We start from the raw sequence: 26,764 nt of genomic DNA on the forward strand, positions 1-26,764 counted from the left end.
TAACAAGAGTCTTACCGACAACGCTAACTATTATCATTAGTGTTATTACAAAGATCCTAGCGTCCCTGTCTTGAGCACTCCCCTGTGTCAGGCCGCATGACTAGGGAAGAGAGCAGCAGGAACTTCATCCGTCCCAGGTCTCAACCCTGCATCTCTCACTTTGTACTCTACAGGGGGCCACCCTGTCTCTCAGAGTTTAATTGGAATGCTTGTCAGGGAGACTTCTTTTTTTTTTTTGGAGATGGAGTCTCACCTTGTCACCCAAGCTAGAGTGCAGTGGCATGATATCTTGGCTCACTGCAACCTCTGCCTCCCAGGTTCAAGCGATTCTCCTGCCTCAGCCTCCCGAGTAGCTGGGATTACAGGCGCCCGCCACCACACCCAGCTAATTTTTTGTATTTTCAGTAGATACGGGGTTTCACCATGTTAGCCAGGATGGTCTCGATCTCCTGACCTCATGATCCACCCGCCTCAGCCTCCCAAAGTGCTGGGATTACAGGCATGAGTCACCATGCCTGGCCAGTCAGGGAGATTTCTGATGGGATTTTTAGTCTCCCCTTCTTGGTATTTTAACAAGGCCCTGTGGCTTCACTGAGCCCAATGCCAGATATTTGGTTTCTGGAAAGTTCAGTGCTTCAGTAGGTATTTTCATCTTTCCTTGCCAGACCCCCCAGGCCAGCTGCCCTGCATCCAGGGATGAGGCCCACTGAGGGCCCCACTCCAAGGACATGGGCAACGTATTCATGGGTGCACTGGTTCTTTTCCTAAGGGAAGCACTAGCGTTGGGAAATAAACCCACCTCCATTCCCACATAGCAATTATGTGCACAATTACAGTTCCAGCAGGTGTCACTTAAAAGGGTGAAACCCATTAAGTGTTTAAATGAGAAAGCAGAAAGGAGCCTCTGAGAACTCCCAGGAAAGCCACTCTGCAGAGGTGGAAGTAGGGAGCACATGGGACCTTCCCTGAGCATTTCCTTGCCCTCACCCTCCGCCCACCATACTTTCCCATAAGTGATCTCATCCCAGCCTGAGGGCAGCCCTTGGTACAGAAGTTAACAGGCCCTTTGTGAGCTAATGGAGAAATTGAGCTCAGCCCCATGCAGTGAATTGCCCGAGGCCTCTTAGCCAGTAAGAACTAACATAAGATGCACATGCCTATACAGGGAATACATGCCAATATCACTCATCATTTCAAGTCCATAGAGGGACAAACCTTCCCTTAGCTTTTTTGCTAGCTTTCAGGGTGCCCAGCACATATCAAATACCCAATAAGTACTTGACAGGCTTCTTTATAGCAATTTTATCCCCATTGTTCAAATGATGAATGAAGCGTTCAGAGGAAAAGAAGGTCAAAGGGCAGAAAGTGCCAGGCATATGCAAGCTTATTTCAATTAACTTTTAGAGTACAAAGTGGGTTTTATTGCCCTCATTTTACAGATATGGAAACAAGTCTCAGAGAAGTGAAGGGACTTGCCCAACACTAGTTGGCTGTTGAGTAGCAAACCCCATATTTGAACCCCGGGTCTGCCTGAGTCCAAACTCTGTGCTCTTTGCACTCCATTGAACAGCCTCCCTTGGGATCCATCACACCACAGGGGTAACTGCTTCCCCTCGCACAGCCATGTGGGAGCTGAGTTCAGGGATGCCACCCCTCAGTACAACCTCTTGAAAGGGTCTCTCCCTTTTGCTCATTGGAAGGATCCAGACCCTGGCTGAGTCAGAAGAGCCTTCTATTTGCTGGAATCATGTAAACTCTATTTCTGAGCCATCTTAACCAAGGTTTGCCCACTGAAAGTTCACAAAGGGCCACCTGGAGGTAGGGTAGGAATACGTACCAGGGCTCTACTGGCCCACAGGCCTGCTTCTACCTGATAAAACCCCAGCTGGTGATCTCCTCTCCCCATTCACAGCACCCCCCAACCTTCCCCACCAATATGAAGTGCTAATACCTGGGTCCCTATCTCCCTGTCTTGCCTAAGTGCCTCACATTCTGCTCCATCTGGAAACCAGGGGTCAGCCTCAGGCACAGATCTCTCACCCTTTCTGTGCCATCACTCACCAGGTTTTATTAAGTTCATCTACCATCCTCACTCAAGTCCCCTCCTCCTTTCCATCCCCCTGCCTCTTCCACAGTCTAGACCTTTGCAGCAGCCTTCTCACTGGTCTTCATAGCTCCCTTTCTGTCCCCATCTCCTGTATAGTTATGGATGAGCTTTGTCAAACATTTACTTTAACCAACCAGCCACCCAACCTTCCATCTGTCCAATACATGTTTACTGAATATATGCATATTTGCTGTGTGTCAGAGTTCATGCTAGACTTGGGATGCAGAGCTAGATAAGAAATAGACCAGTCTGTAGTGGTGGGGAGAGATAAGTAAGTAAATAACATTGTTCGGGAAGGGAAACCCAAGGCATCGTGTCTAACTCAGTCTGGCAACCTCAGTGGAGGCTTCTAGAGGGGCTGGCATGGGGTCAGGGCAACTGTGCATATACAAAGGCTTGACCCTGCATTGCCCATGTAGGGAGCTAAAAATGCCCAACAAGGCTAGAGGGAAGAGTGGTTCCTGAGAAGGCAGAGACCAAACCATGAAGTTCTTTGTGCTGTGAATCTGGAATTTCACTTGTTGGCAATGGTACACCCCAGAGAGTTTTAACCAAGGGAGTGCCATGGGCAGGGAGCTCTAAACCACTCCGCTCTCCTGGCCTCACTTGGGTGTCCTGGTGAGCTTTTGCCCAGGTTCCAGCCTCCAACCAGATCACTGATTCACCTCCTTTTCTGGCTGACTGAGGATCTACCCAAACAGCAATTTTATTCTCCCATACATTGCTCACCCACAAGAGTTCCGAATCACCCTGGGAGAAATTCCTTTATATTCTCCCACTGTTCTGGACACCATGTGTCTTAAATATTAGCACAATTCACTGGACTGGTGCCTGTTGAGTGTGTGAATGGCGAATTGCTTTGGGATGCACTCAGCAGCTCCTGCCTCACCACATCTGCCCATCATCCTGGAGTGCCTGGTAGGAGCAGATCATAAACGGGCCAGCTGCCACCTCCTGCTTTTCTAATCATCTGTCAAAGAAATGGAAAACTCACCCGTAGTCACTGCTGAATGCAGATGGGGTCAGTGCATGTTGGGTTCGGAAGTAAGGAAAGGGAGGGGCACAGGCTGGGGCTGCCCACGCATGGTTTCTGCACCTGAAGACTCTGTCCCAGCATGCTCTCTTGGCCTTAACCTGCTGTTTCTTCATGCCTCCTACTAGCCTCTGTACTATCTGAAACAGTCCTCACCAGCTTCGCTTCAGGGCCCCTTACACGTTACTGACTCCACAGAAAGCATGACCCAGAACTGTGAAGAACCGGGTTGGAACCCTTGGCTCTATGACCTTGGACCAGTAACTTCCCCTCTTGGAGTATTGGGATTTTGTATGTTTTTTTGTTTGTTTTGTTTTGTTTGCTTTTTCTTTTTTTTTTCAGACAGAGTCTCACCCTGTCACTCAAACTGGAGTGCAGTGGTATGATCTTGGCTCACTGCAATCTCCACCTCCAGGGTTCAAGCAGTTCTCCTGCCTCAGCTTCCCAAGTAGCTGGGATTAAAAGAGTGTGCTACCACGCCTGGCTAATTTTTCTATTTTTAGTAGAGACAGGGTTTCACCATGTTGGCCAGGCTGGTCTTGAACTCCTGACCTCAAGTGATCTCCCTGCCTCAGCCTCCCAAAGTGATGGAATTATGAGGCATGAGCCACCACGCCTGGCCCCCTCTTGGAGTATTTGTTTTCACATTCAATTGCACTCAGGGCTAATGTTCCCTGCCTAACTTAGGTTTCAGAGCTGGGTGAATCAAATGAGTTAGCAGGTGAAGAAGATTTATAATTGTCACAAATTGCCACAACTGCTCTGAGGGTAGGTATCATGATCTGTATTTGACAGATAAGGACATCGGAAGTGTAGAGATGTTGAATAACTTGGCTAAGGTCACGCAGCCAGAAAGTAGATGCCCTGGATGTAAGCCCCCTGCTGCTAAGGATCATGTCTGGTTATTTTATCCAGAATGCCTGAAGTCATGGCTGGTACATAATAGGTGATAAGTAAGTACTCTTCAATGACTGCCTTCAATGCACAGTGACCTTTCCCCACCATCTCAGCCCTTTAAATAAATAAAAAAAGGTTACTAATTTAGAGGTAATGGTATTTTATTTTTGCTCTAATTTGTATTTCTTTGATTACTAGAGAAACTGAACATTTTTTCCATGTGTGCATCCACTTAACATACTTCTTGAGTAACCCAGCCATATCTGTTTGCAATTTGTTTGCTGTGGTCCTGAATTTTTTCCCTCATCAATTTGCACCAGATCTTTATTGAATGAATATTAACCCTCTTCTGTCTTCCATGCTACAAATATTTTTCCAGTTCCATGTCCCTTTTACTTTATTTTCTTTCTTTTATGTTATGCAGAATTATAAAAATTAATTTCCATTTTTGTTAAGTTATATAATCAGCATGCAGAATCCCCAGCCAGGGTTGGAAGTGGGTTTCCCCAGGCAACACATACCTTTTCCCCAACCCCAGTGAGTCTAGTGGGCTGAAAGACACATCCAAGGTGGACTGGCATTGCAGCCCTCAGCCTGAGGGCTCTTGTCAGGCAGCCAGAAGACAAATCTATCGTACCACAAACATGTGGTTGGCTTATATGTGTGTATTACACACTCAGGTTTGATCTTAGTCCAAAGGCCCAGTAACTTGCCTTTAAAGCTCTACCTGGTAGCTCTCATCTCCCTTCCCACTGCCTGTCTCCATTGTCATTGGCTGAATGTCACAGGGCTCAGAAAACATGAGGCCTGGGATACTTGCTGCTGCTGACAGTAAAAAATGCCTTAGATCACACTTTACGTTTATAAAGTGATTTGCTATTTGTTTTTCAGTAGGTCCTCACAGTAAGCCTCTAACAGCATTGTAAGTATTAATATTATTTCCATTATCTGGTGAAGGAACTAAGGCTCAGAGAGGTTGTCCGTGGTTCCCAAGCTAGTCACAGGCAGAGGCTGGAGCCCATTCCTTGGGTTTCAGAGCTGCTGCTGTTTCTGCCTTATCAAATTACTTATTGGCGACAGTTCTTGGAGATGGCCCTGACCACTCAGTAATAGAGCAGGGGCAGTGTTCAAGGTCAGAAGTCTAGTCTAGAAAGACAGGGGCCTTGCCACAGCTTCGAAGCTCGTAGATTCTAAACTGTTGGAGAAGACCTTTCATAATACACCATATGTCTCTTCCAGCCACATGGAGATAACTCCTCCAGAGAGTGTGGGGTGATGTCCTGAAAGAAGGAACGGTGGTTAAGGATGACCAGCGTGTCCTGAAATGGTCTTCGAGGTGTGGCTAAAATGCCAGCTTCTTTGTCAAGCCTTCCCTCATTAAACAGGATCTATATCTGGTCCTTCCTTGAGAAGTTCATAATCTACCTGAAGAAACAGATGCATGCCCAAATAACTGTAAAGGATGTAGAATCGGCCTGGGAAATGTAGCAAGATGCCATCTCTACAAGGAAAAAAAAAAAAAAATTAGCGAAGCATAGTAGTATGCACCTGTAGTTCCAGCTACTTGAGAGGCTAAGGCAGGAGGATCACTTGAGCCCAGGAGTTGCAGGCTGCAGCGAGCTGTGATCACACCACTACACTCCAGCCTGGATGACAGAGCAAGACTTTGTCTCTTAAAAAAAAAAAAGTGTAGGAAATGCTCCAGCAGTATCACTCATTCATTCAGCACATATTAATAATTGAGTACCTGCTGTGTATCAAGCACTGTCCTTTCAACGTAGCAATAAACATAACAGACCAATATCATGAAGCTTCTATTCTGGCAGAAGAGACAAACAATAAACAAGTTAATGAACATATAATGTCCAATGCTGAAGGGTGGGGGTGGTAAGCAGGGTGGTTAAGGATGGACAGGAATGTGCAACGTTGCACAGAGAAGACAGGATTCAATTACGTTTGGAGTGGTAGATCAGAGAAGGCTCCCAAGGGGAGGCTTTTTTGTGCTAGGCTTTGACTTCTGAGTGGAGTTTTAAGTTAGCCAAAGGGAGGAATGGCATTTTTGGCAGAAGAAACAGCAAAAGTATAGACATGAAGCTACAAAAGGATATGAGCATGTTTGGAAAACTGCAAGCAAATCTGGTGTGGAAGATAAAGAGAAAGAAAATTCAGGACTTGATGCTGGAGAAGTCGGTTGTGGCCAGACTATGAGGGCTTTGTGGTCTTCTGAGGGTGGAAGCTAGCAGAGACTGCGTAGATGCTGCTGGGACGGCAGAACCCGTCTACCAAGGCTGCTCCCTGAGGTACAGCCATGGCTTCTGCAACCAAAAAATTGTTAAAAATGTAAGGGACGGTTCATCCCAATAGTTCACAACCCCAGTCTTATCATGAGAAGAACATTAGACAAATTCCAGTAGTGGAGCATCCTACAAAAACCTTTCCAGTACTCAAACGGTCAAGGTCATCAAAAACAAGGAACATCTAAAAAATTGTCATAGCCAAGAGGAGCCTAAGGACACATGATAACTAAATGTAATGTGTCCTGCATGGGATTCTGGAGCAGAAAAAGACATTAGGGAAAAACTAAAGAAATCTGAATAAATTATGGACTTCAGTTAATAATAATGTTTCAATATTGGTTCATTCATTATTACAAATGAAGCATACTAATGTAAGGTGTTAATATGGGGAAAACTAGGTGTTGGGTATAGCAGGTCTGTGCTATCATCATGATTTTTCTATAATCTATAACTGGTTTAAAATTTTTATTAAAAAACAGACTTTTTTAAATTGGAAAAAATAGAAGTGGGGGAACATATGTAACCTCCAAATTTTCTTTTTTTTTTTTCTTTTTTTCATCTCTAGAAAGGACTCTTTGTTTTCCAACTTGGCTTCTCCCCTGACAAATGTGTTCAGCTTCACCAAGGTAGAAATAAGCACGTGTGTCTGCGTGGGTGGGCATGTGAGGTCTGAGAAGGTGGGTGGGGATGGTGAGGTGGCAACCAAGTCTGCACTGGAGTCTCGGCATTGGTTTCCTCCCTGGAACCAAGAGAGGTTTCCTGGGAGGTGAGGCATGCGGCAGTTCATTAACAGCCCTGCTGTTCTGCGCCTGGTGGTCCTTTCAGTTCCTGTGGGTGACTTTGGTCTGGGACACTTGGGTCAGTAAATAAAAGGCCACCTGTGACAAGGGTCTGAGCAGAAGCAAAAAGCAAACGTGTCCCGGCTCTGGGATTCCAGAGTGCCCTGTTCTGACAGTGGGAAGCTGACCTGGGCTGGGAAGCTGGCCCACCACCCGAGGGCCTGGTGCATGGAGAGCTTGCAAGTCTTTGTCCCTTCATTTCTAGTGGCTCTGTTTTGCCCTTGTCTCTTTCTCAGTCCCAGCCTGTGTCAGTCTGTTTATAGATACTTTTTTTCACATCCAAATTCTTTCTCACTGACAAAGGATGCCCTGTCTCTCAGCAGTCACTAAAATGTCTTCTCATTGTATTCCTGACCCCCTCTTCTCTCAGTAAAGAATGATTTTCCCCACCCACTGGGTTTAGAAGGACAATGCTACCCTCTACAGTTGTAGGTATCTACACAGACATGACCAAAGAAAATCACATCCCATTAAGATGTCAGTGTTCCACCAATCTACTGACAGGTGTTTTCTGGTCTGCCTCAGTTTCGTTAGACTCCAGCTTTCCTGCAGTGCCTCGAGACACTCTAACCTGACAACGCTTTCTGAAGTGTCGCATCCAGGCTCCTTGGCATTCACTGACTTACTGATGGCCTCTCCCACATTTGTTTATCAGCTGACAGCAAAAAAAGTCCATGCAAGCTGACTGGACTTGTGGGGGAAAGAAGCAAAAACCTGCTTTTGTGTCCCCCATTTCTCCTTCCAGGGCTGCCTTCCCAGTCTCCCAGGGGCCCCACCTATCACTCTTCCCTCTTGGGCTTCACTGCAGCGGTCAGTGCTATAAGGGGCTCTTTATCCCAGCCCAAGCACTGAGAGTCTTTGCATATTCACTGTCCTCGAGGCCACAGAGTGACGCTCCTGCCTGCAGAGTCTCAGCACTTTTATCAGTCAGAGTTTAGGCAGGAAGACAGAAACCACTCTCGACCTTCCCATTGAGAGAATTTAATGTAAAGAATTGGTCAAACAGTTGACAAAACAGCTAAGAAGCTAAACAGTACATGTTTCAGCCCAGAAATCACCAATGACAGCAATGACTACCACACCTAGGCTGGAGGGACAATGAGAGGAGGTGATAGTTCCGGATCCCAGAAGCTGCGGAAATCCAGCAGGAGCTAGAATCATTTTGTAGGGTGACTCTCAGGACCTGAAGCCACGGGGGTTATGTGGCCACTGCTAGGGATGTTGTCAAAGACAAAGCAAGAGGTGAAGATACCCTGGCTGCTGTCTTCTCATCTCCAATCTTCTGCCAGGGACTTTCTTTAGCCCGACCTCCCCAGAAGCCAGTCAGCAAGGGAACCTGAGAAATGTGGCTCCTTGCAGAACACAACAGAGCAGACCAGCATGGGGAGTGGATCTGGGAGCAAATACACAAGTGACTGGCACAGCGTCCATTCAGCCTGCCCACTCCAACCCACCCACTTTTGTTCAAAGCTGAGTTGGCCCCCACCTGTTCTAGAAAACTCCTGCTCTTTTCTAATTTCTCTGATCAGACAGCTGGCAGCTTGATAAAGTCATCATGTTTTATAAGATCTCCTGGAAAGAATAAATGAGGGAAAATCAAGAGCCTCTTTTACTTCGGGGAGGGTGTGAACTCTACAACACTGTAGTCATCAAATCTTGCTCAGGAGTATCATCGCTGTCCCTAGTCCTTCAGAGAAGAGCTAGGATGTTGCCTTTTACAGATCATCAAGGTACAATGATTCTGTTCATTCATGCTATGGTGGCTGTCCCGGAGGCTCAAATGTACCTTGAACAATGATCTTCTGCTCTGCAAGACCAAACTCATAATCTATACCCCGTTATCCAGCCACATTCTGCCCGTGAGGGCCTGTGTTCAATGGTTATTCCAGGAGACTGGTAAATTGCTTCAGGGGACCTTCAGCTCAGGTCTGAGCTGGTTAATCAGTTCCAGCTTGCCTTCCCTCAGAGTGCCCCTCTCCCCCTCTGTTAGCTGGGAGCCCTTGCTGCTGGTATAGCAGCTCTGGACAGAGGCAAATGTGGGAAGGAAAAGTCTAGGGACAGAACAGAAGAAACAAAGGGTTCCTAAGTTTGTACAGCCAAGAAAATAACATAAAACACGATGAGGGATTTGGCTGAGCTTTTTTTGTTTTGTTTTGGAGCATTTCAAGGGGCCAGGCATGCAGTTGTGTTTGGATTGGGAAGAAAGGCATAACTGTGCAGAAGAAAATCTTTTTCAGATTTTATTCTGGCTGTTACCAGATTAAAGAAAACACCAGGAGGATCAAACTGTGTGAATGTATGAAGGCTGTTGCAGCCAGACAGGAGGGACCCTGTCTCTGTCTTCTGGGGACATGTTTGGACAGTCCAAACATGGACAGTCTGGTCAATTCACCATTACCTGGATCCATTCATATTACTCATTTTCAGAACTTTAAGATGATGAGCATGATCATTATTAAATATTATAAAAATGTTCATTAGGATTCTTGGCTTGAAGTGACAAACCATCATCCCTCCAAACCATCATACTCCAAACAGAAAGGACTGAGCATGGTGGCTCACGCCTGTAGTCCTAGCACATTGGGAGGCTGAGACAGGTGGATTGCTTGAGCTCAGGAGTTCGAGACCAGCCTGGGCAATGTGTGAGACCTCATCTCTACTAAAAATACAAAAAATAGCCAGCATGGTGGTGCATGCCTCTGGTCTTTAGTAGAGACCTCATCTCTACTAAAATTACAAAAAAAGTAGCCAGCATGGTGGTGCACACCAGCTACTCTGGAGGCTGAGGTGGGAGAATTCCTTGAGCCCCAGGAGGCAGAGGCTGCAATGAGCTAAGATCATGGCACTACACTCCAGTCTGGGAGTCATGGGAGATCCAGTCTCAAAAAAAGCAGGACATAATACCATCTCAAGAATGCAAGAAGCAGATGAACCCTCCAGCGAGAAAAAAGGCAGAGATGCAGGAGAATTGTGATTGGAACTCTAATTCTGTTTAGATTTTTTTCTGACCCTTTCTGCTGCCCCAGTCTGCTTTTCTTCGGCTTGTAAGCTTCCTTCTCTCACTGCAGACCTGCTTTCCTCACTCTCTGGATTTCCTAGGGCTGATGTAATGAAGTGCTACAAACTGAGTGGCTTAAACAGTAGAAATGTATTGTCTCATAGTTCTGGAAGCTTTAAGTGTGAGATCAAGGTGTCAGCAGGACCGTGCTCCTCTGAAGGTGCCAGGGAAGAATCTGTCCCGGCCTTTTCTTTCTCCTGGTTCTTTGGCTCGGGACAGTGTGAATCTCGTCTTCACCTGGGACTGTCCCTGTATGTATATCTGTCTCTGTGTCCCAATTCCGCACCCCACCCCCGCTATTTTTTTAAACAGAGTCTGGCTCTTGTTTCCCAGGCTGGAGTGCAATGGGGCAATCTTTGCTCACTGCATCCTCTGCCTTCCTGGTTCAAGCGATTCTCCTGTCTCTGTCTCCCAAGTAGCTGAGATTACAGGCACGTGCCACCACGCCCAGCTAATTTTTGTATTTTCAGTAGAGGCAGGGTTTCACCATGTTGGCCAGGTCTCCAACTCCAGACCTCAAGTGATCCACCCGCCTCGGACTCCCAAAGTGCTATGATTACAGACGTGAGCCACCCCACCTGGCCAATTTCCCCCTTTTTATAAGGACACTAGTCATATTAGATTAGGGCCTGCCCTAATGACCTCATTTTAACTTGATTGTCTCTATAAAGACCTTATCTCCAAATAAGGCCCCATTCGGCAGTACTGGGGGGTTGGACTCCAGCGTATTTTCTTTTTTGAGGATACAATTCAACCCATAACACCCACATGGTCCCCAACAGCTCTCAGTTTTTGCATCTTACAATTTGCACCACTAGATACTACATTCTTTCTTCATTTATTGATTTCAGAAATCCCAGGGAAGAATTCTAATTGGTTCATGTTTGATCAGGTTCTGGTCTCCTCAAGGGAAGAAATGGGGTCTGGAACAATGACTAACTCGGCCTTGTTAAGGTGCCCAGCCCTGAACCAATCAAGGACAGCCAGTGAGGCAGGATTGTTTAAGACCATGACAATTGTCATGGGACCCATGAATCTGTCAGATCAGCCAGTTCACGCTGGGTGCACATCATCCTCTAAATCACAGAGAATTGATAGCAACAAGGGGTTCATCCTGTCTTACACTCCACATCGTCTGTGGGCAATAGAGATGGTGAGAGGAGAGGGGTTTCTGCTCATCGTAGTCCCCGGGGACCCAGACTGACAAGCCATCCCAACTGTGCTGAGAGAGAGCTCTGGAGGGTCTTGTATTGGCAGTTAAATCTAACACCTGAAAGCGGTACACTTCTGCTCACAGCTCACACCACAGTTAGTGACATGGCCCTATCAGGGTGGACATTCTCACCGTGTACCTGGAAAGTAGAGAGCCAGAAATAATTGACGCACAGCACCTATGACTGTCACAACCCACGTGGTGGGAGCAGTGGGAAAAAGGTTCCCAGGAGAGGGGAGATGCTTCACCAGAATATGATGGGGTGCTGCCCAGGGAAACTAGTGGTCAAGGGGCATCCCAGGCCAAGGGAAGAGCCATGGAAGCCATGGAAGACAGAGTGACCTGGCTCCGAGTGTCTAGAGCAGGGCATTCTAGATTTTTCCACCTCACTGACGTGCTCTCTGAAGGAGATGCTGTTCTGTGTATGCAGTGAAGTTTCTCGGTGAGTTTGTGTGTGTGTGTGTGTTTTCCTTTTTATTGTGAAAAACACTGTGTAATTTAGCTGAAGCATCCAGGGTCTGGGGTGAGAATGGCCAGGAACTGGGCTGGAAAGGTGGCCAGGCTGGACAGTGAAAAGAACTGCTTGCTATAGGGGAGAGTTTGGATTTCTTCTCCCCAGTGACAATAGGGGAGCAATAAGGGCTTTAAACAAGGAACAGGAGGGTCAGGGTTGCATTTTAGAAATATCACTGACAGTATAATATGTAGGAAGAAATCAAAGAGCACTAGACCTAGGCAGAGGTCAGGTCACCCCTGGGACTTAGTGGTGGAATCAGCTAGCCTGGTGACTCTTTGGCATGGGAGTACAGTTGGGTTTGCTGGGTGCAACAGAGATGGCTTCACGGAAGTGTTTGTGTCTGCACTGGCTCTTGAAGGATAGATAAAAGAGGGTCTAGTGGCTTTGGAAGAAGAGAAGGCTTTGCAGGCTGAGGACACAGCAGAGCAGAGGCCCAGAGGTCTGGGACAACTCCAGTGGTTGAGAACTAGAGTTTGTGTTTATCCTGCACTTTTAAATCCCAGAATCTTTGATGATGTGCTTGAAGGGGTTAAAGGTGGACACTGGTTAAATAAAAGCAAGTTTCAGAAAATTGAAAAAACTCTCCACAGACACCATAAACTTCATCAGGCTGCTTTTTAGCACTTATGGCTATTTGAGAACTGTTTTCTCCCCTGCCAGTGCTTCCTGTTAGGCCATTTTTACAGGCAGTTCTTGCATATCCTCTAAACACATGATCTTTTTCAAATGAGAGCCTGGTATCTTTTTTTTCTATATTAAATTTTACTTAAGTTCTGGGATACATGTGCAGGATGTGCAGGTTTGTTACACAGGTAGATGTGTGCCATGGTGGTTTGCTGCACCTGTCAACCCATCACCTAGGTATTAATCCCCACATGTATTAGCTGTTTATCCTGATGGTCTCCCTCCCCAAACCCCCTGATAGGCCCCAATGTATGTTATTCCCCTCCCTGTGTTCATGTGTTCTTATTGTTCAGCTCCCAATCCACCTATGTGACAAAAGTCTAATATCCAGAATCTACAAGGAACTTAAACAAATTTACAAGAAAAAACCAAGCAACTCTATCAAAAAGTGGACAAAGGGCATGAACACACACTTCTCAAAAGAAGACATTTATGCGGCCAGCAAACATATAAAAAAAGCTCAACACCACTGATCATTAGAGAAATGCAAATCAAAACCCCGATGAGATACCATCTCACACCAGTCAGATGGTAGTTATTAAAACGTCAAGAACAACAGATGCTGGCGAGGCCGTGGAGAAATAGGAATGATTTTACATTGTTGGTGGGAATGTAACTTGGTTCAACCATTGTGGAAGACAGTGTGGCAATTCCTCAAGGATCTAGAACCAGAAATACCATTTGAACCAGCAATCCCATTATTGAGTATATACCCAAAGGAATACAAATCATTCTGTTATAAAGATACACACACACGTATGTTTACTGCAGCACTATTCACAATAGCAAAGACACCGAACCAACCCAAATGCCTATCAATGATAGACTGGATTAAAAAAAATGTACATATACACCATGGAATACTATGCAGCCATAAAAAAGGAATGAGATCATGTCCTTTACAGGAACATGGATGGAGCTGGAAGCCATTATCCTCAACAAACTAACACAAGAACAGAAAACCAAACACTGCATGTTCTCACTTATAAGTGGGAACTGTTATCTTTTCTCTTACACTGGTACATCTGCCCCATCTGTTCCCCTTGACCGTCTCTCTGACAGACGTCCCTGCCACAGCACAGATCCTCAGTCATTTCAAACATAAGACTACACTTGGTTCAGATTTTCACAGCACACCTATGCCTCTGAAGGATTCATGAGTTTGCTATGAGTTTTCCATTATGAACGTTGAAAACGTTGAGAATCACTTGTGTGTTTACAGAGAAAGAACCACGAGAAAGAACACCGAGTGGAAACCAGGCCAGAAGAAGGCAAGCAGGCTTCTCCCAGCTTCCCTGCCCTGGCCGAGGCAAACACACACAGCCTCACCAGGGCATGTCCAGAGCTGGCTGGCTTGACCCACAGAGGACCTGTAAAAAAAGAAAAAATAAAATATTTTCAGGTCTTCATGAATGAGGACTCTCAGTTAAAAATTCATAGGAAGATTACATAAAACCATCTGCTGCCTTTATTTCCCCTTGTGTGTGTTAAAAATATGCAGCTGCTCACCGCGAAACATTCCATTACACTGTGTGGCTCACGAGCTGCTCTTTGACGTTCAGGACAGAGAGGAGGCAAGGTGGGAGGGGAGGCGGGGGTGAGCACGCACAGGGATTTCCACCTGGCTCTGAGTGTCTAGAGCAGGCCATTCCAGATTTTTCCACCTCACTGACGTGCTCTCTGATGGAGATGCTGTTCTGTGTATGCAGTGAAGTTTCTCGGTGAGTTTGTGTGTGGGTGTGTATGTGTTTTTTTTTTTTTCTTTTTAATGTGAAAATTGGTCTTTGAGTCCACAAGCAGCAGCTGCAGCTACCATAATTAAAATGAAATAACCTGCTTCATCCAGTCCTTAGAAAGGCTTTAAAAAAATCCATATTCTAAATGGACTCAGGAATGTGGTGGATCTTCTCTCCCTGTTTACTTGCAACAAGTTTTATGGCTTTACTTTTCTCAGGAGTCAGGAGAAGGGTATTAACCTTTACTGAGCATTTATCCTGATCCCGGGCACTGTGCTGGCTTGTCCCAACTGCACAGACAGGATTTGAATCCAGTTTTGATGCTTCATTTCTTTCCCCCGTGACATGCCCCTTCAGGATGCCTTTGAACTCTGGATCTCTCCACCTGGTCTGATTCTGTCCAGAGGCCTGGGAGGATTGGCGTTATTAAGATGTTATTGAAAATGTTGGCACATATAATCAGCTTGGATCAGAAACCAAAGCTCTTAGCAGAGTAACAAGATGAAGTATTTTGTGCTAATAATTTACATGATAATGAGATGGTTTTCAGAATATTGGATGTGCTCCTAAAGGTGTTGCTTAAAGTCACTCCTCAAACCAGGCTGGAAACATAAAAATCCCAGAAGAACTACAGCCTCTGTAGTTTATACAGATCTCAAAATAAGGTAGCTGAGGTAGAAAGAGACAAAACTACGTGCTGAGAATTGAAGACATAGTGGTCACTGTCTTCAAGGAGCTCCCAGTCTGGTGGAAAAGGAAGTTGTAAAGATGAATAATTATAAGACACTGGTCATAAGAGCTAGCTCAAGGATATGAATAGCTTGCTGTAGTTTTGGCATTTTTTCTCCAAAAATCCATTTCTTCAATTGGTAAATTTGTGAGGAAGAAAGCTACCTCCCTGAGAAAGCAATGCCCATGATGTTGAACATTTAAGACTAGAAGAAATTATTCTACATTATTATGTATGTACTAAGGGTCAGGTACTTATTCTCTCTAGTCCATTATTTTTATTCCTATTTAATAATAAAGAAATGTAAAAATCTAAGTGGTTTGGCCAACGCTGCACAGCTGGTGACTGGGGGAGCTGTGATTCAGCCCCATTCTGCTTCCAAAGCTCCACCTCTTACCTGTGCCAGGCTTCTTCTCAGCAAACCTGAACCCTTGATTGTCAAGTATAGAACACACTTACCACTGTGTCCCACGTTTAGAATGAGGCTATCTTTTTATTTTCCTTAAACAAAGTTTTAATAGCAGGCATCTTGATGGGAGGTCATCTCCTCCAGGCTGCAGATGCGATGATACAGTTCCGAGTGCATTAGGAGCCCTCTGGGCTGCCTTCCCTAAACAGGGGGTCAGCCCAGAGCACAGGAATGCTGAGTTTCTTACTGACATTCTGCAGGACCCCAGCAGATTCCTGGGTGTCCAGAAGATTTTCTCCTGGGTTTCTGTGTCCACTACTTCCGGTACCACAGCTTAGCTGAAAAGGGAAAGACAAAAACTAACACTCCTTGCCAGGGAGGAGGGTGGTTTCCTGCTACCTTTGCAATTCTCTGCAGTCAGTGTTGTTGTTCTGGAACCTGACTTAACTCAAGGCATCATCTTATCTCCTTGATCTGTGGTCACTTTAGGGGAATCCAACAGAAGTAGAGGCACTCTGCATGTAATTCCACCTGGGCCTTCCTGAAAGGCAACCCAGGAAATGATCAAGCTCCACATACCCGTGGATGGGCGGGAGATGCACTGGGAGAAGAAAGACAGTTGTGTCAGGTACATGGTGTCATACACAGGGTTACAGCTTGCTTTATGACTTGCCTAGAGAGGAAAAGAACAGGGTTTGGATCTTGTCTCCCTTGCTTCCTCACTAAGGGATTTGGAGCAAGCAGCTTAGATTCCCCAGAGTCTCCTTTCTTCATCTCCAAGTCTGGAAGGATAATGCTTGCCTCCTGCAGTTGTTTAGAAGGCTAAATAACATCAAAGCACCTAACAGCCTACCCAATGCCTGGCACACAATTAGGAGCTCCCTGCCCCAGGCAACTCCTCTTCCAATTCATATTGTGCAAGGCTTGCCACATTCATCTTCCTAGAGCAGATCTCCAGTTATGTCACATCTCTGCTCAACAGCACTCAGAGGCTCCCTATTACTCACTGAACAATGACCACATTCCCCAGCCTGTTGAGGCCCACATCTCTTGTTGGGTGTGATGTCCTTCACTCCCCTCTGCACAGCTCACACATGCTGGAAAGCTGAGCTCTACACTTGTTCTTTGTCATACTTTTACCTCCCATGGCTCTCCTCCCTTATGTGGAGTACCTGCCCTGTCTTCATGTCCCCTACCTTATACAAAGTCTGCTGCAAGGCAGTCTTCCATGATTTGTCAGCCATGGCGATCTCTCCATCCTCTGTCCACTCATTAGGTTCTGTCTGCATCTCTCTTACAAACTGCCAAACATTATAGTTCCTACGGCCATGTCTTGTTTATCTTGCCAGCCTATGAGCTTCCCAAAAGCAGGATTTGCCTCAGAATCATTATTGTGTTCTGCCCAGCAACAATCCTCAGCATATGAATGAATGAGTGAATATGTGAATGAATGAATAATGCCATAATCCCTTCCTAACTCAATTTCCCCTCGACAGAATGCTAGCACATAAATACTTTTAAAACCTTTCCAGCAACCAATGAGCATTTTAGTTTCATTAACTGTCTTTGTATTGCCTACTGGAGGTACTTTGAAAAAAAGGGAATTTAGGGACAGGATTTGAAAAGGAAATAAACAGATTGAAAGACTGAAGACAAAGAGTTGAGGTTTTCCCTGAAGCCTTGGCAAGGATGAGGGCAGAAGAGGAGTAAAAACTGCAGCTCTGCAGCTTCTTCAAGGGGGAGGGACCATAAGGCACAGGTGAGAAGCCAAGGCACAAGCTTTGGCCTGAAGCTATGAGGGGAAGGGATAGATGATGGAGTTTTATAACCCAGACACAAAAAAGGGGGCCTGAGAAAGAAATTTGAGTGTTTCATCCAAGCATCAAACATACATATCACTTATGTGACTAGGACCCCAGCAGGGCCCTTGGGGACAAAGCTAACAGCTCTGTGTCCTAAAAGCCACCAGACATTTGGCACTTGGGGACACCGGAGAAAGTACCTTGTCCCTTGCCCATTGTTATAGCCAAGGAAGCCAATTTCCTGCTGTCTTTGGAACCTGGGGTGGGGTTGTGTGTGTGTGGCAGGGGAGCGGGGGTAAACTTCTAATGAACAAGGCAGGGTAATAAAAATTAAAGGTGTAATAGCCATTATTGCCTATTTGAAATGCGTAAAATAATAGTCATGTCCTGCTTGGTGTACTGCCTATTTTTAATCTTAATGAATATAATATGATTTATAAGGACTTTTCTAAGTTTACTCCCAAACTCTTGTTAACTCTACTTGTGCCCATTAATTTTCCTACCCTGGCCAGCCATGGTGGCTCAAGCCTGTAATCCCAGCACTTCGGGAGGCCGAGGCAGGCAGATCATGTGAGGTCAGGAATTCGAGATCAGCCTGGCAAGCATGGCGAAACCCCATCTCTATTAAACATACAAAAATTAGCTGGCTGTGGTGGTGGGCACCTGTAATCCCAGCTACTCAGGAGGCTGTGACTGGAAAATCACTTGAACCCGGGAGGCGGAGGTTGCAGTGAGCTAGATCATCCCACTGCACTCCAGCCTGGGTCACAAGAGCAAAATCCTCGTCTTACAAAAAAAAAGAAGAAAAATTCTACCCTGAAGGGAGTTCAGGAGCCAGTCTCTGGAGAGTACCAACGGGACATTCTGTACTTGGCCAGAGGCTGGTGAATGTTCCTGCCTAATAGAGTTACTCTTTATTTAAAATAATTTGCCATAAAGAAACATATTAAATGTAGATAAAGACACAAAATTTTACAATGAAGTGCATTTTGTTTTTCATGGGAATTACCAGCAATTCCTCACCTTATAATAGACAGTAATTTTTTTTAGCTAGGATCCTAGATCTATTTGGGAAAAATGAATTCAGGGAACTTCTCAAATAATGGCTTTTTAGGGGTTAACCTCCTATGCCTAAGTATACCCTTCATACCTTAATCTTTAGCCTAGTGGGTCTTTTGTATAATAAGGCATTTTGTAGTATTTTTTATGGGTGAGTGTGGCAGTATGGGGCAGGAAAAGTACAGGGACCTTAAATCTTTGAGGGCCTATGTTCAAATTCCTATTCCTTCTCTTACAATGACTTGAAGCAAATGACCTAAAACCTTAGCACCTCCCCTTACCCTTCTTTTGAGGAGTGTAGACTTTCTTTTCTTCATTTGGAAAAACCTTTATTTTGCACAGGTATCTCCTTAGTCCCAGAGTCCTATAAATCAAATTTATAGTCATAGGATTCTAGGGCCAGAAAGGACCTCACACGTCTCCCAGTTCAGAGTTTCCTTCTTTCAGATGAGGAAACTGAGGCTCAGAGAGGGGAAGTCATTCACCAGAGGTTGCAATCAGCAGCTGGGCCAGAACCGGAACTCTTCTGTATAAAGACCTCTGCCCAGGTGACTCCAGCACTCCCATGTTTTATATTACAGGAAGATCGACCCATTCCATAGTTCAAGTGCCTTAGTCCATTTTCTGCTGCTGTAACAGAATGCCACAGACTGGGTAATTTATAAAGAAAAGAAATTTATTTAGCTCAGAGTTTTGGAGGCTGAGAAGTCCAAGAGCATGGTGCCAGCATCTGGCAAAAGCCGCCTGCTTCTTCATCCCAGGGGAAAAAGCGGAAGGGCAAGTGAGCACATGTGAAAGAGAGAAGCATGAGGGGCCAGCCTTGCTTTGTAACAACCCACGATTGAGACAACTCATGCACTCCTACAAGAATGCATTAATCCATTCGTCAAGACAGAGCCATCACAACCCAGGCACCCCCATTAGTCCCTACCTCCCAATACTACCACATTGAGGAATTTAGGTTCCAGCACTTTTGAGGAACACATTCAAACCATAGCAGCAAGACAGTAAGATTCAGAAGTCAATGACTTATTTGTCTGGTGAATCTGTGACGGAACTGTTAACGGGGGCCACTGGCTACTAACCCTAGACCTTAGCCCCATGCTCCATTCCCTGTCTACCCCCTATCACAGTATGCACTCAATCCTTTGGGCAAATAACACTCAGTTCCTACTTTGCTCCAAACATTGTGCCGGGTGCTTGGGTTGTAAAAAGGGCAGATCTTCAGTCTCTGTCTTGCAGGGTTCGGTTCACTCAAGGAAATGTGTGTAAACAATGATTTTAAGACAAGACCATTACTCCCATAGCACAAGATGAGATGGGAGAATAGAGGAAGGTATATTCGAGCCTCTCAGGAAGGCTGCATAGAGGAAGCATCTGTGTGGGATCTGCAGGGTGCTAGGACTCCACTTGCTTCTCTTCATTGCTGTGGGACCAGGAACAAGCCTCATTTTCCCATGGTGTGTGTTTGCAGTGACTGCTGGAGTGGAGGGTCTGTGAGAAAGGATTGGGGCATCTTGCCACCTCGCTCAGTTGGATCTGTGTTCTCTGCTTCAACAGAAAAGATCCTGCACTGTCCTTCAGGATCCAATGGCCTTGGAGAGAGGGCTGCAGGGCCCACGAACATTGCTGACTCTTCAGAACGTGCTGACATGGAGCCAGGTCAGTCCCCTTGTCTGCTCTGATTTTCCATCATTAGCTGCAAATTTGTGGTCTTGATGAGAAATGCAATCTCAGACTCTGAACATTTGCGTGTTTTTTGGTTGGAGGCTTTTGTGGCTTGGCAGCATAGAAAGTAGAGGAGGTCTGGCCAGAGTAAAGATAGCCTTCTCCTGGAGCAGATGCAGTAGGACTGGTAGGTGGCAATGGTTGCTGGAAACCAACCTGGCAGCCATCATGGTGGGAGGGCAAGGTGGGCAAGGATCAAGCATCCAGCAGTTATGTGATGGGGGTGCTGGCAGCAAGGAGGTCACATGTGGGTCTAGGACTAGAGAGGCAGCAATGCCAATCAAGGTCATTCTTGGGTACAGGAGACCAGGGTGCAGGGCCCAGACTCTGGTGGCTATATCCTGAGCTGAACTGGAGTGAGATCAGAGGCGCAGTGGGGAATGGGATACAGGGAGGTGAGCGGAAGGCTGCCCAGAAGGCAAGTCGTCTGGAGGCCAGGTCTAGTGGCTAAGATGGCTCTCTAGAAGCTTTTCCTCATATTGCTGTGCAGAAAAGCAATAAAAAAAAAACAGCAGGAAACTTCTGGGTTCTATGGGAAAAGTGGAATGATGTTTCAAGCCACAGAAGGAACATGGTACAGAGAGGAGTGAAATTGTAAGTGAAAGCTGGTCACATTGAGGGAGGCTGAGGATGCAGAGGAAGGATCCAGGGAAGAGGAAGTGTGGCCTTTATTGAAAGCCTACTGTGAACCTACTAGGTACCAAGCACTTTTTCTTATTCTTCCAGCAGTCTTTCAGGATAGAAATATGAGTCTTGTTAGGTTTAGTTATGCTGCAGTAATAAATTACCTCCAGAATCCTAGTGGCTTAACCTAGCAAAAGTGTATTTCTTTCTCATGCTACATATCCATCCAAGGTTGGTGGAAAGCTTTGCTCTACCTAGTGGCTTAGGGACCAGGCTGATGAAATCTCTGCCCTATTTTAGGGGTACGACCTGGCCTGGATGATTGGCCACTTTGGTCTCTGTAGCAGAGGAGGAAATCCCTGGAAGGTTGAACATTGACTCTTAAAGACTTGGTCCTGAAGTGACACACTACCCATTGGCCAGAACTAGCCCTGTGGTCCTGCCTGATTTCTAGGATTCCAGGAGGTGTGGGAAGACATGGATATTTTAAGAGCAGTAACTCCCTCTGCCACAGTAGATATGATTTCCATTTTACAGGAAAGGAATTGAGGCTTAGATAAATTGTCTTATCAAAGGTCTTCCAAATAAAAAGTGCTGGAGTCTGGACCTTACATAACTTCTGATTAATCATTTATTTAGTTATTCAACAAAGACATATGGAAGATTTACCAGGAGCCCAGCACTATGTTAAGCTTTGGGGATATCACAAGGAATAAAAACAAAGGTGGTCTCTTCCCTCACCCTGACAAGTATATAACTACAAACTGAGATCAGTGCTCTGCAGTAGAGACATAGGTTCTCTGAGGAGCTCAATTAATATTTTTTGCCTTTTGGCTATGTGCGGTGGCTCATGCCTGGAATCCCAGCACTTTGGGAGGCCAAGGCGGGTGGATCACTTGAGGTCAGGAGTTCGAGACCAGCCTGACCAACATGGTAAAACCCGGTCTCTACTAAAAGTAAAAAAATATTAGCCAGGCGTGGTGGTGAGTGCCTGTCGTCCCAGCTACTCAGGAGGCTGAGGCAGGAAAATCACTTGAACTCTGGAGGCAGAAGTTGCAGTAAGCCAAGATTGTGCCACTGCACTCCAGCCTGGGTGACAAAGAGAGACTCCATCTCAAAAAAAAAAGATGTTTTGTTTTCTTTAGAGGGACAGGTAAATAGGGTCACATTTACTGAGACACTGTGCCAAGCTGTTGATTGATGCACCTCATTTGACTCCCACAACCCCATAAGGTATTCTTGTGACCCCATTTTTTAAGATAAGAAAACCAAGGCTCACTCAGCATAGTAAGATAAAAGCTGAACTCTTCAACCTCACCATACTCACTTGTAATAGTGACATGAAAGTTAAAATGTAAAAGTCATTGAATCTAGACCTCCACCCCATCTAAACCTGAAGTGTGGTCTCCTCTCCTCCTCTTCAACCCCTCTCTCCCCAGGGACTTTCTCTCCCTAGTTCCCCAACACCCAGCCCAAGTGACTCGGCTGTTCATCCCCACATGGGGGCCTTCCACGTAGTTGGTCCCATCGAACTCATCTAAATCGGTGCAGGAAAGACTTTGCAAAAATACTAGGCTGCAGAATCTGAGTCTGGCAGGATGGGATTGAATGTGCACCTTGGCACAGGAAGAGTCTTCCCTCTGGGATGGTCTGCTTTCTCTCCAGCCTCATCTCCCACCATCCCTCCCATTGTGCTCTGTGCTGTGTGTACACTCACTCAGTCACTTCTGCCCCTTCATCAGCGTTTATGACCTCCTCCTCTGTCCCCACACTGGTCCGAATGCCATCTCAGAACTCAACCACTGCAGCAGCCTGCTCACCCAGCCCTGCCGCCACTTGATGGACCCTGAGAAACAGCATGTTCACTGCTCAAGGGGCTGCAGGGGCCCACGGGGGTGTGGGCAAGGTGGAGCGGGGTGGAGGTGAAGGTGGGGGCCCACCCCGACCACTGTGTGCAAAGGAGTAGTCCTCCCAGGCCTGTTCTTTCTGGGACCCTCTTCCGCTTAAACCTTTCTGCATAGCATCTGTCTCTACCTGGTGCATGTATTACTAGACAAGCTTAATTGCCTATTTTCTGTCTTCTTCTATTAGAACATAAGCTCCACAAGGGCAGGGACCTACTTTATTGGCCCCTGCAGTGTTCTTCTACCTGGAAAGATGCCTGGCACATGGCAGGCACTTCGTAAAGATTCAGTGAGGGAGCGTAAGAACAAATCATTGAACAGGTTCCATATTGTGACTTGCTTACATTCTACTGTTGTTCAAGCCATCCAGCCTCCACATACACTGTTCCTTCCTCCTGGAATGTCCCCACTGCCTTTCTCCTCCCACCACTAGCTCACTTTTCATGCATTCACTCTGCCTGCCCAGGAGTGTGAAGTCCCTTCACCACATGACACAGACGTTATCCATTCATCCTGGGGATTGAGCCTGGGGATTTCCTGAGGCAAGAATAGCTCCTCATCGTTGAGCCCTCAGTGCCTGACACACAGACAGGACCCAGTTACTGTCTGTTGTCTTGAGCCCAGTGGACCAGAACAGCATCTGGCATTGCAGCCCAGGGGTCCTTTCCTCCTCCTCTGTGAGTTCCCCTATCCCTCGGTCAGGAGGTGGAGCCCTTGCTGCCAACTCAGCCTCCTCCTGCTTAACGGCTAGGAGATCAGGAGGAGGAGGTAAATGGGACACTAATGAAATTCAGAGAGAAAACTAAATCAGGAGGTGTTGCAAACACTGTGGAGGAGGGAGACGTGATTTAAAAGGATGTTTCCAAGGTGGGAGGAGGAAATGAGGACTGTGGAGAGCCCTGGAGTTAGCTTCACACGGCCTCACCTCTCACACCTGCAGTGGGATGACCCCTGTGAGTCACTTTAGCTGCAGGAGCTTCACTTTTCAGTCTTTAATTAGGGGTCTTTTAGTTGACTGACTCACTCATTCAGTCATGCCTTCCCACCCCCTTGCCAAAAGGATTTGAGTAAGTTAACAATTTAAAATTAAGTAATTAAAACCAAGAACATTTAATGAAAACTTAGGGTAGAAAGTAAGGGACAAAAAAGAGAAGAGGAGAAGAAAAAGGGATTCTCAGGACCACTGAGAAACAGGGGTTCCTGGAAAGGGGTTGCAAATCAGGGTCTTGAGGATGGCACAGGCCTTAGTGACAAGAAAATGCGGCCATGGGTGCTAAAGACCTTTAGGGATGGAACAGCTCTGGTCATGTGGTAATCATGATGGCCCATGCCTCAGAGCACTTTCAGATCCATGGTCCATTTTTTCAGTTATGAGCATTGACCATCTGCTACATTTCAGGGAACCCACACCATGTTTTTCTCTCCCTGTCTCATTAAATGTCACAATGCCTTGCAAGGTGGTCTTTTAAAGTTCACGTTAGAGTTATAGCTACCAAGGCACAGAGAGACTGAGTCCTCTGTTTAGCAAACGGTGCTGGGGCACTAAATTTCCACGTGCAAAAGCATGAAGCTAGACTCTTTCCTCACACCATACACAAAAATTAACTCAAACTGGATCCCAGTCATGGGCAGAAATTGCTGCCTGAGAAGGCTACCCAAGAACACTTATATACCTTGTCCTCCCCTGCCTTCCTGCTTTCTACACAGCATGCCCTAAAGCACCTGTACTCAGACTCTCTTATTTCAGCATTCTGTTTTACTCTTCAACATTATTGAAGACCCCAAAGGGTTTTCATTTATGTGGATTATATCTGTCAAAATTTGCCATATTAGTGATTAATACTGAAATATGTTAAAATTGTTATTTATCACTTATTTAAATTAACAATAATAAACCCTTACTTTAACATAAATAACATATTTTTATGAATAATGACTTTTCCAAAAGAAACAGAAATGAGTGGAGTGGCATTGTTTTACATTTTGGCAAATCCCTTCAACGTTTGGCTTTATAGAGGTATCTGCTTCTGCCTTCAACCTGGAAAACTCTACCATGAGTTCACGAGAAAGCCAGAATGAAAAGGGAAAATGATGTTGTAGCATTTTTATAAATAGTTTTGACCTCACAGACTTCCTGAAAGGTTTTAGGGACCCTCAGGGATCCCTGGTACACACTTTGAAAACTGTGGGTATAAAAGATGAGATACTCCAGAGTCCAGCAGGGAATGAGGAGGAAGTCAACCGTTAATCTAGTAAAGAGAAGAAGGGAAGTGGGAACAGTCTCGGTGGAGAGGGGACAGGAGTTCTCCTGGAATGACCCCTCGCTGCTGTAGGGAGATCTTTGCATATGGTATTCTCTTGGCCTAGAATCCTTTTCCCATCTTAGTCTGTTTAGCAGAATCTTCTTGGCGCTTTAAGGTCAAGTTGGTGTAACTGCCTTCAGATTGCCTTCCTTACCATCTTTCCTAACCCAAGGCTAAACTGCGCTCCCCACCTCACCCAGAACCCTGGAGGGTGAGCATTTAAGCAGAAGAGTGGTTGCAGCTGGGGTTCCAGCTTGGGGTCAGTGCCTACCAGGGAAAGGTTTGGATGCCAGGCCAAGGAGGTGGGGCTTTTTGTGATTGTTGTTTAAAAAGTAAGAAGCCATTGAAAGTGTTTTTACAAGCAACTGCTTGATGGTGTACAAATGTATGTATACAGAGGACTGTGGTCACCAACAGGCAGATAAAAGTCATCCACTACTAATTCTAATTCATTAGCGAATAAAGTAATGTCAGTTATCTAGAAGAGAGGGGGAAATGAGAAAAAGGAGGAGGAAAGAAACCAGCAGTGAATTGAGCACTCACTACGTGCCAGGCATTCTTCCTGTCATCATCGCAGCAGTTGGTGGTGTTTTCCCCATTTTCAGATGGATAAGCAGACTTTTCTCCCCTCCCCGCTCCCCAGGATACCTTGCTAGTAAAAGCCAGAGCTGGGATTCAAACTGCAGACTCCCATCAGCCTCCTCCAAGGCCCATGACCGCTTTTCCCGTGACTCCACGCTTGCTTGGCACTGTTTGCTTGGCCTTCAGTGTTTACTGCTACGTACTGCTGCTCTTTTAAAGATGTGTTTCTGTTGTATCTTTCCAGACATATTTTTCAGTTCTTGGAAAATGGAACAGGGATGCCAACATGCTCCTTTGGTCTGCCCAGTTGGAGTCTACCATGGCAGTTCCCATGCACACAGCAGACAATCCATAATCCCTGCTTTCATGTTGCTTGCTTTTCATGGAAGACATGACCACAATTAAGATGTAAACCCCACATTGCTATTAAGTACAGGTACTGGTGACGGAGATTATCACATGGTCAGGCCCTGTTCATCCTGGCTGGCGATGGGAACTGGGAAGTCAAACGAGTTAGGACAGTGCATTTTTTCTCAGGGTCAGACTGAAGAAATAATTCTAAAGAGGACACCGTAGTTCCTATGTAAATATTTAGTAAAGCAGACAAACCTTATGAGGCTAAGAGTATATTGTCCCGTATGGTGCCAATTATGTCTGTTAAGCAAGGATAAATAAACATTTACTGAACTCTTACTATGGCTTGCTATCTATGCTAGGCATATAGTATGTTTTATCTTCACTATAAAAACCTATATATTTTTGGCTCTAAGAGAGAGAAATGTCCCAATTTCCAATAATCAAACTGCAATGCAGAGAAGGACATATAGCTGATAACTGGTAAAGCTGGAGTTTGAAGCCAGGCCTGCCTGTCTTGTCCTTTGGAAATACCATACTGTCCCCCGCACAGGGAGAAATGCTGAGGCTGGTCCTGGCAGGGTGCCATGCGCTGACTGGTGAGGCTGGAGCAGTCCTTAGCAGTGCTGCAGTGGCCACCGATAACCTCATGCTGGTTTCAGCTCTTTCTTCCCAGACCATGTCTATCTTCCTAGACTTCTTCTGCTTCCCTGTGATTGCACCTCCAGTCTCCACTCAGAGCATTCAGGATGCCGACGGCCTCCCCATACCACCATTGTCTTCCAGCACCCAGTGTTAGCTTCATTACTATTCCTAGTAACTGAACACATGAATAGACTGACTGAACACATGAATAGACTTAGGGAAGAAGAAGGAGCAGTGAATCTA

At 45.8% G+C, this 26,764-nt stretch overlaps 1 protein-coding gene across 4 annotated transcripts in view; it reads left to right on the forward strand.

Moving 5' to 3' along the window:
* The window catches only part of TENM4 (teneurin transmembrane protein 4), a 788,706-nt gene that overhangs the window by 206,489 nt on the left and 555,453 nt on the right, over positions 1-26,764 (forward strand). For all 4 annotated transcript variants that reach the window (XM_017949239.3, XM_017949237.3, XM_017949235.3 and 1 more), the window contains exon 3: positions 19,942-20,043. Coding sequence is in view for 2 of the 4 variants with exons in the window: in XM_017949235.3 (XP_017804724.1) it covers positions 20,034-20,043 (10 nt within the window). In the remaining 2 variants the exon portion in view is untranslated. The remainder of the gene's footprint in view (positions 1-19,941; positions 20,044-26,764) is intronic.

This window comes from Papio anubis, chromosome 12 (assembly GCF_008728515.1).
Source record: "Papio anubis isolate 15944 chromosome 12, Panubis1.0, whole genome shotgun sequence".
NCBI classification, from domain to species: Eukaryota; Metazoa; Chordata; class Mammalia; order Primates; family Cercopithecidae; genus Papio; species Papio anubis.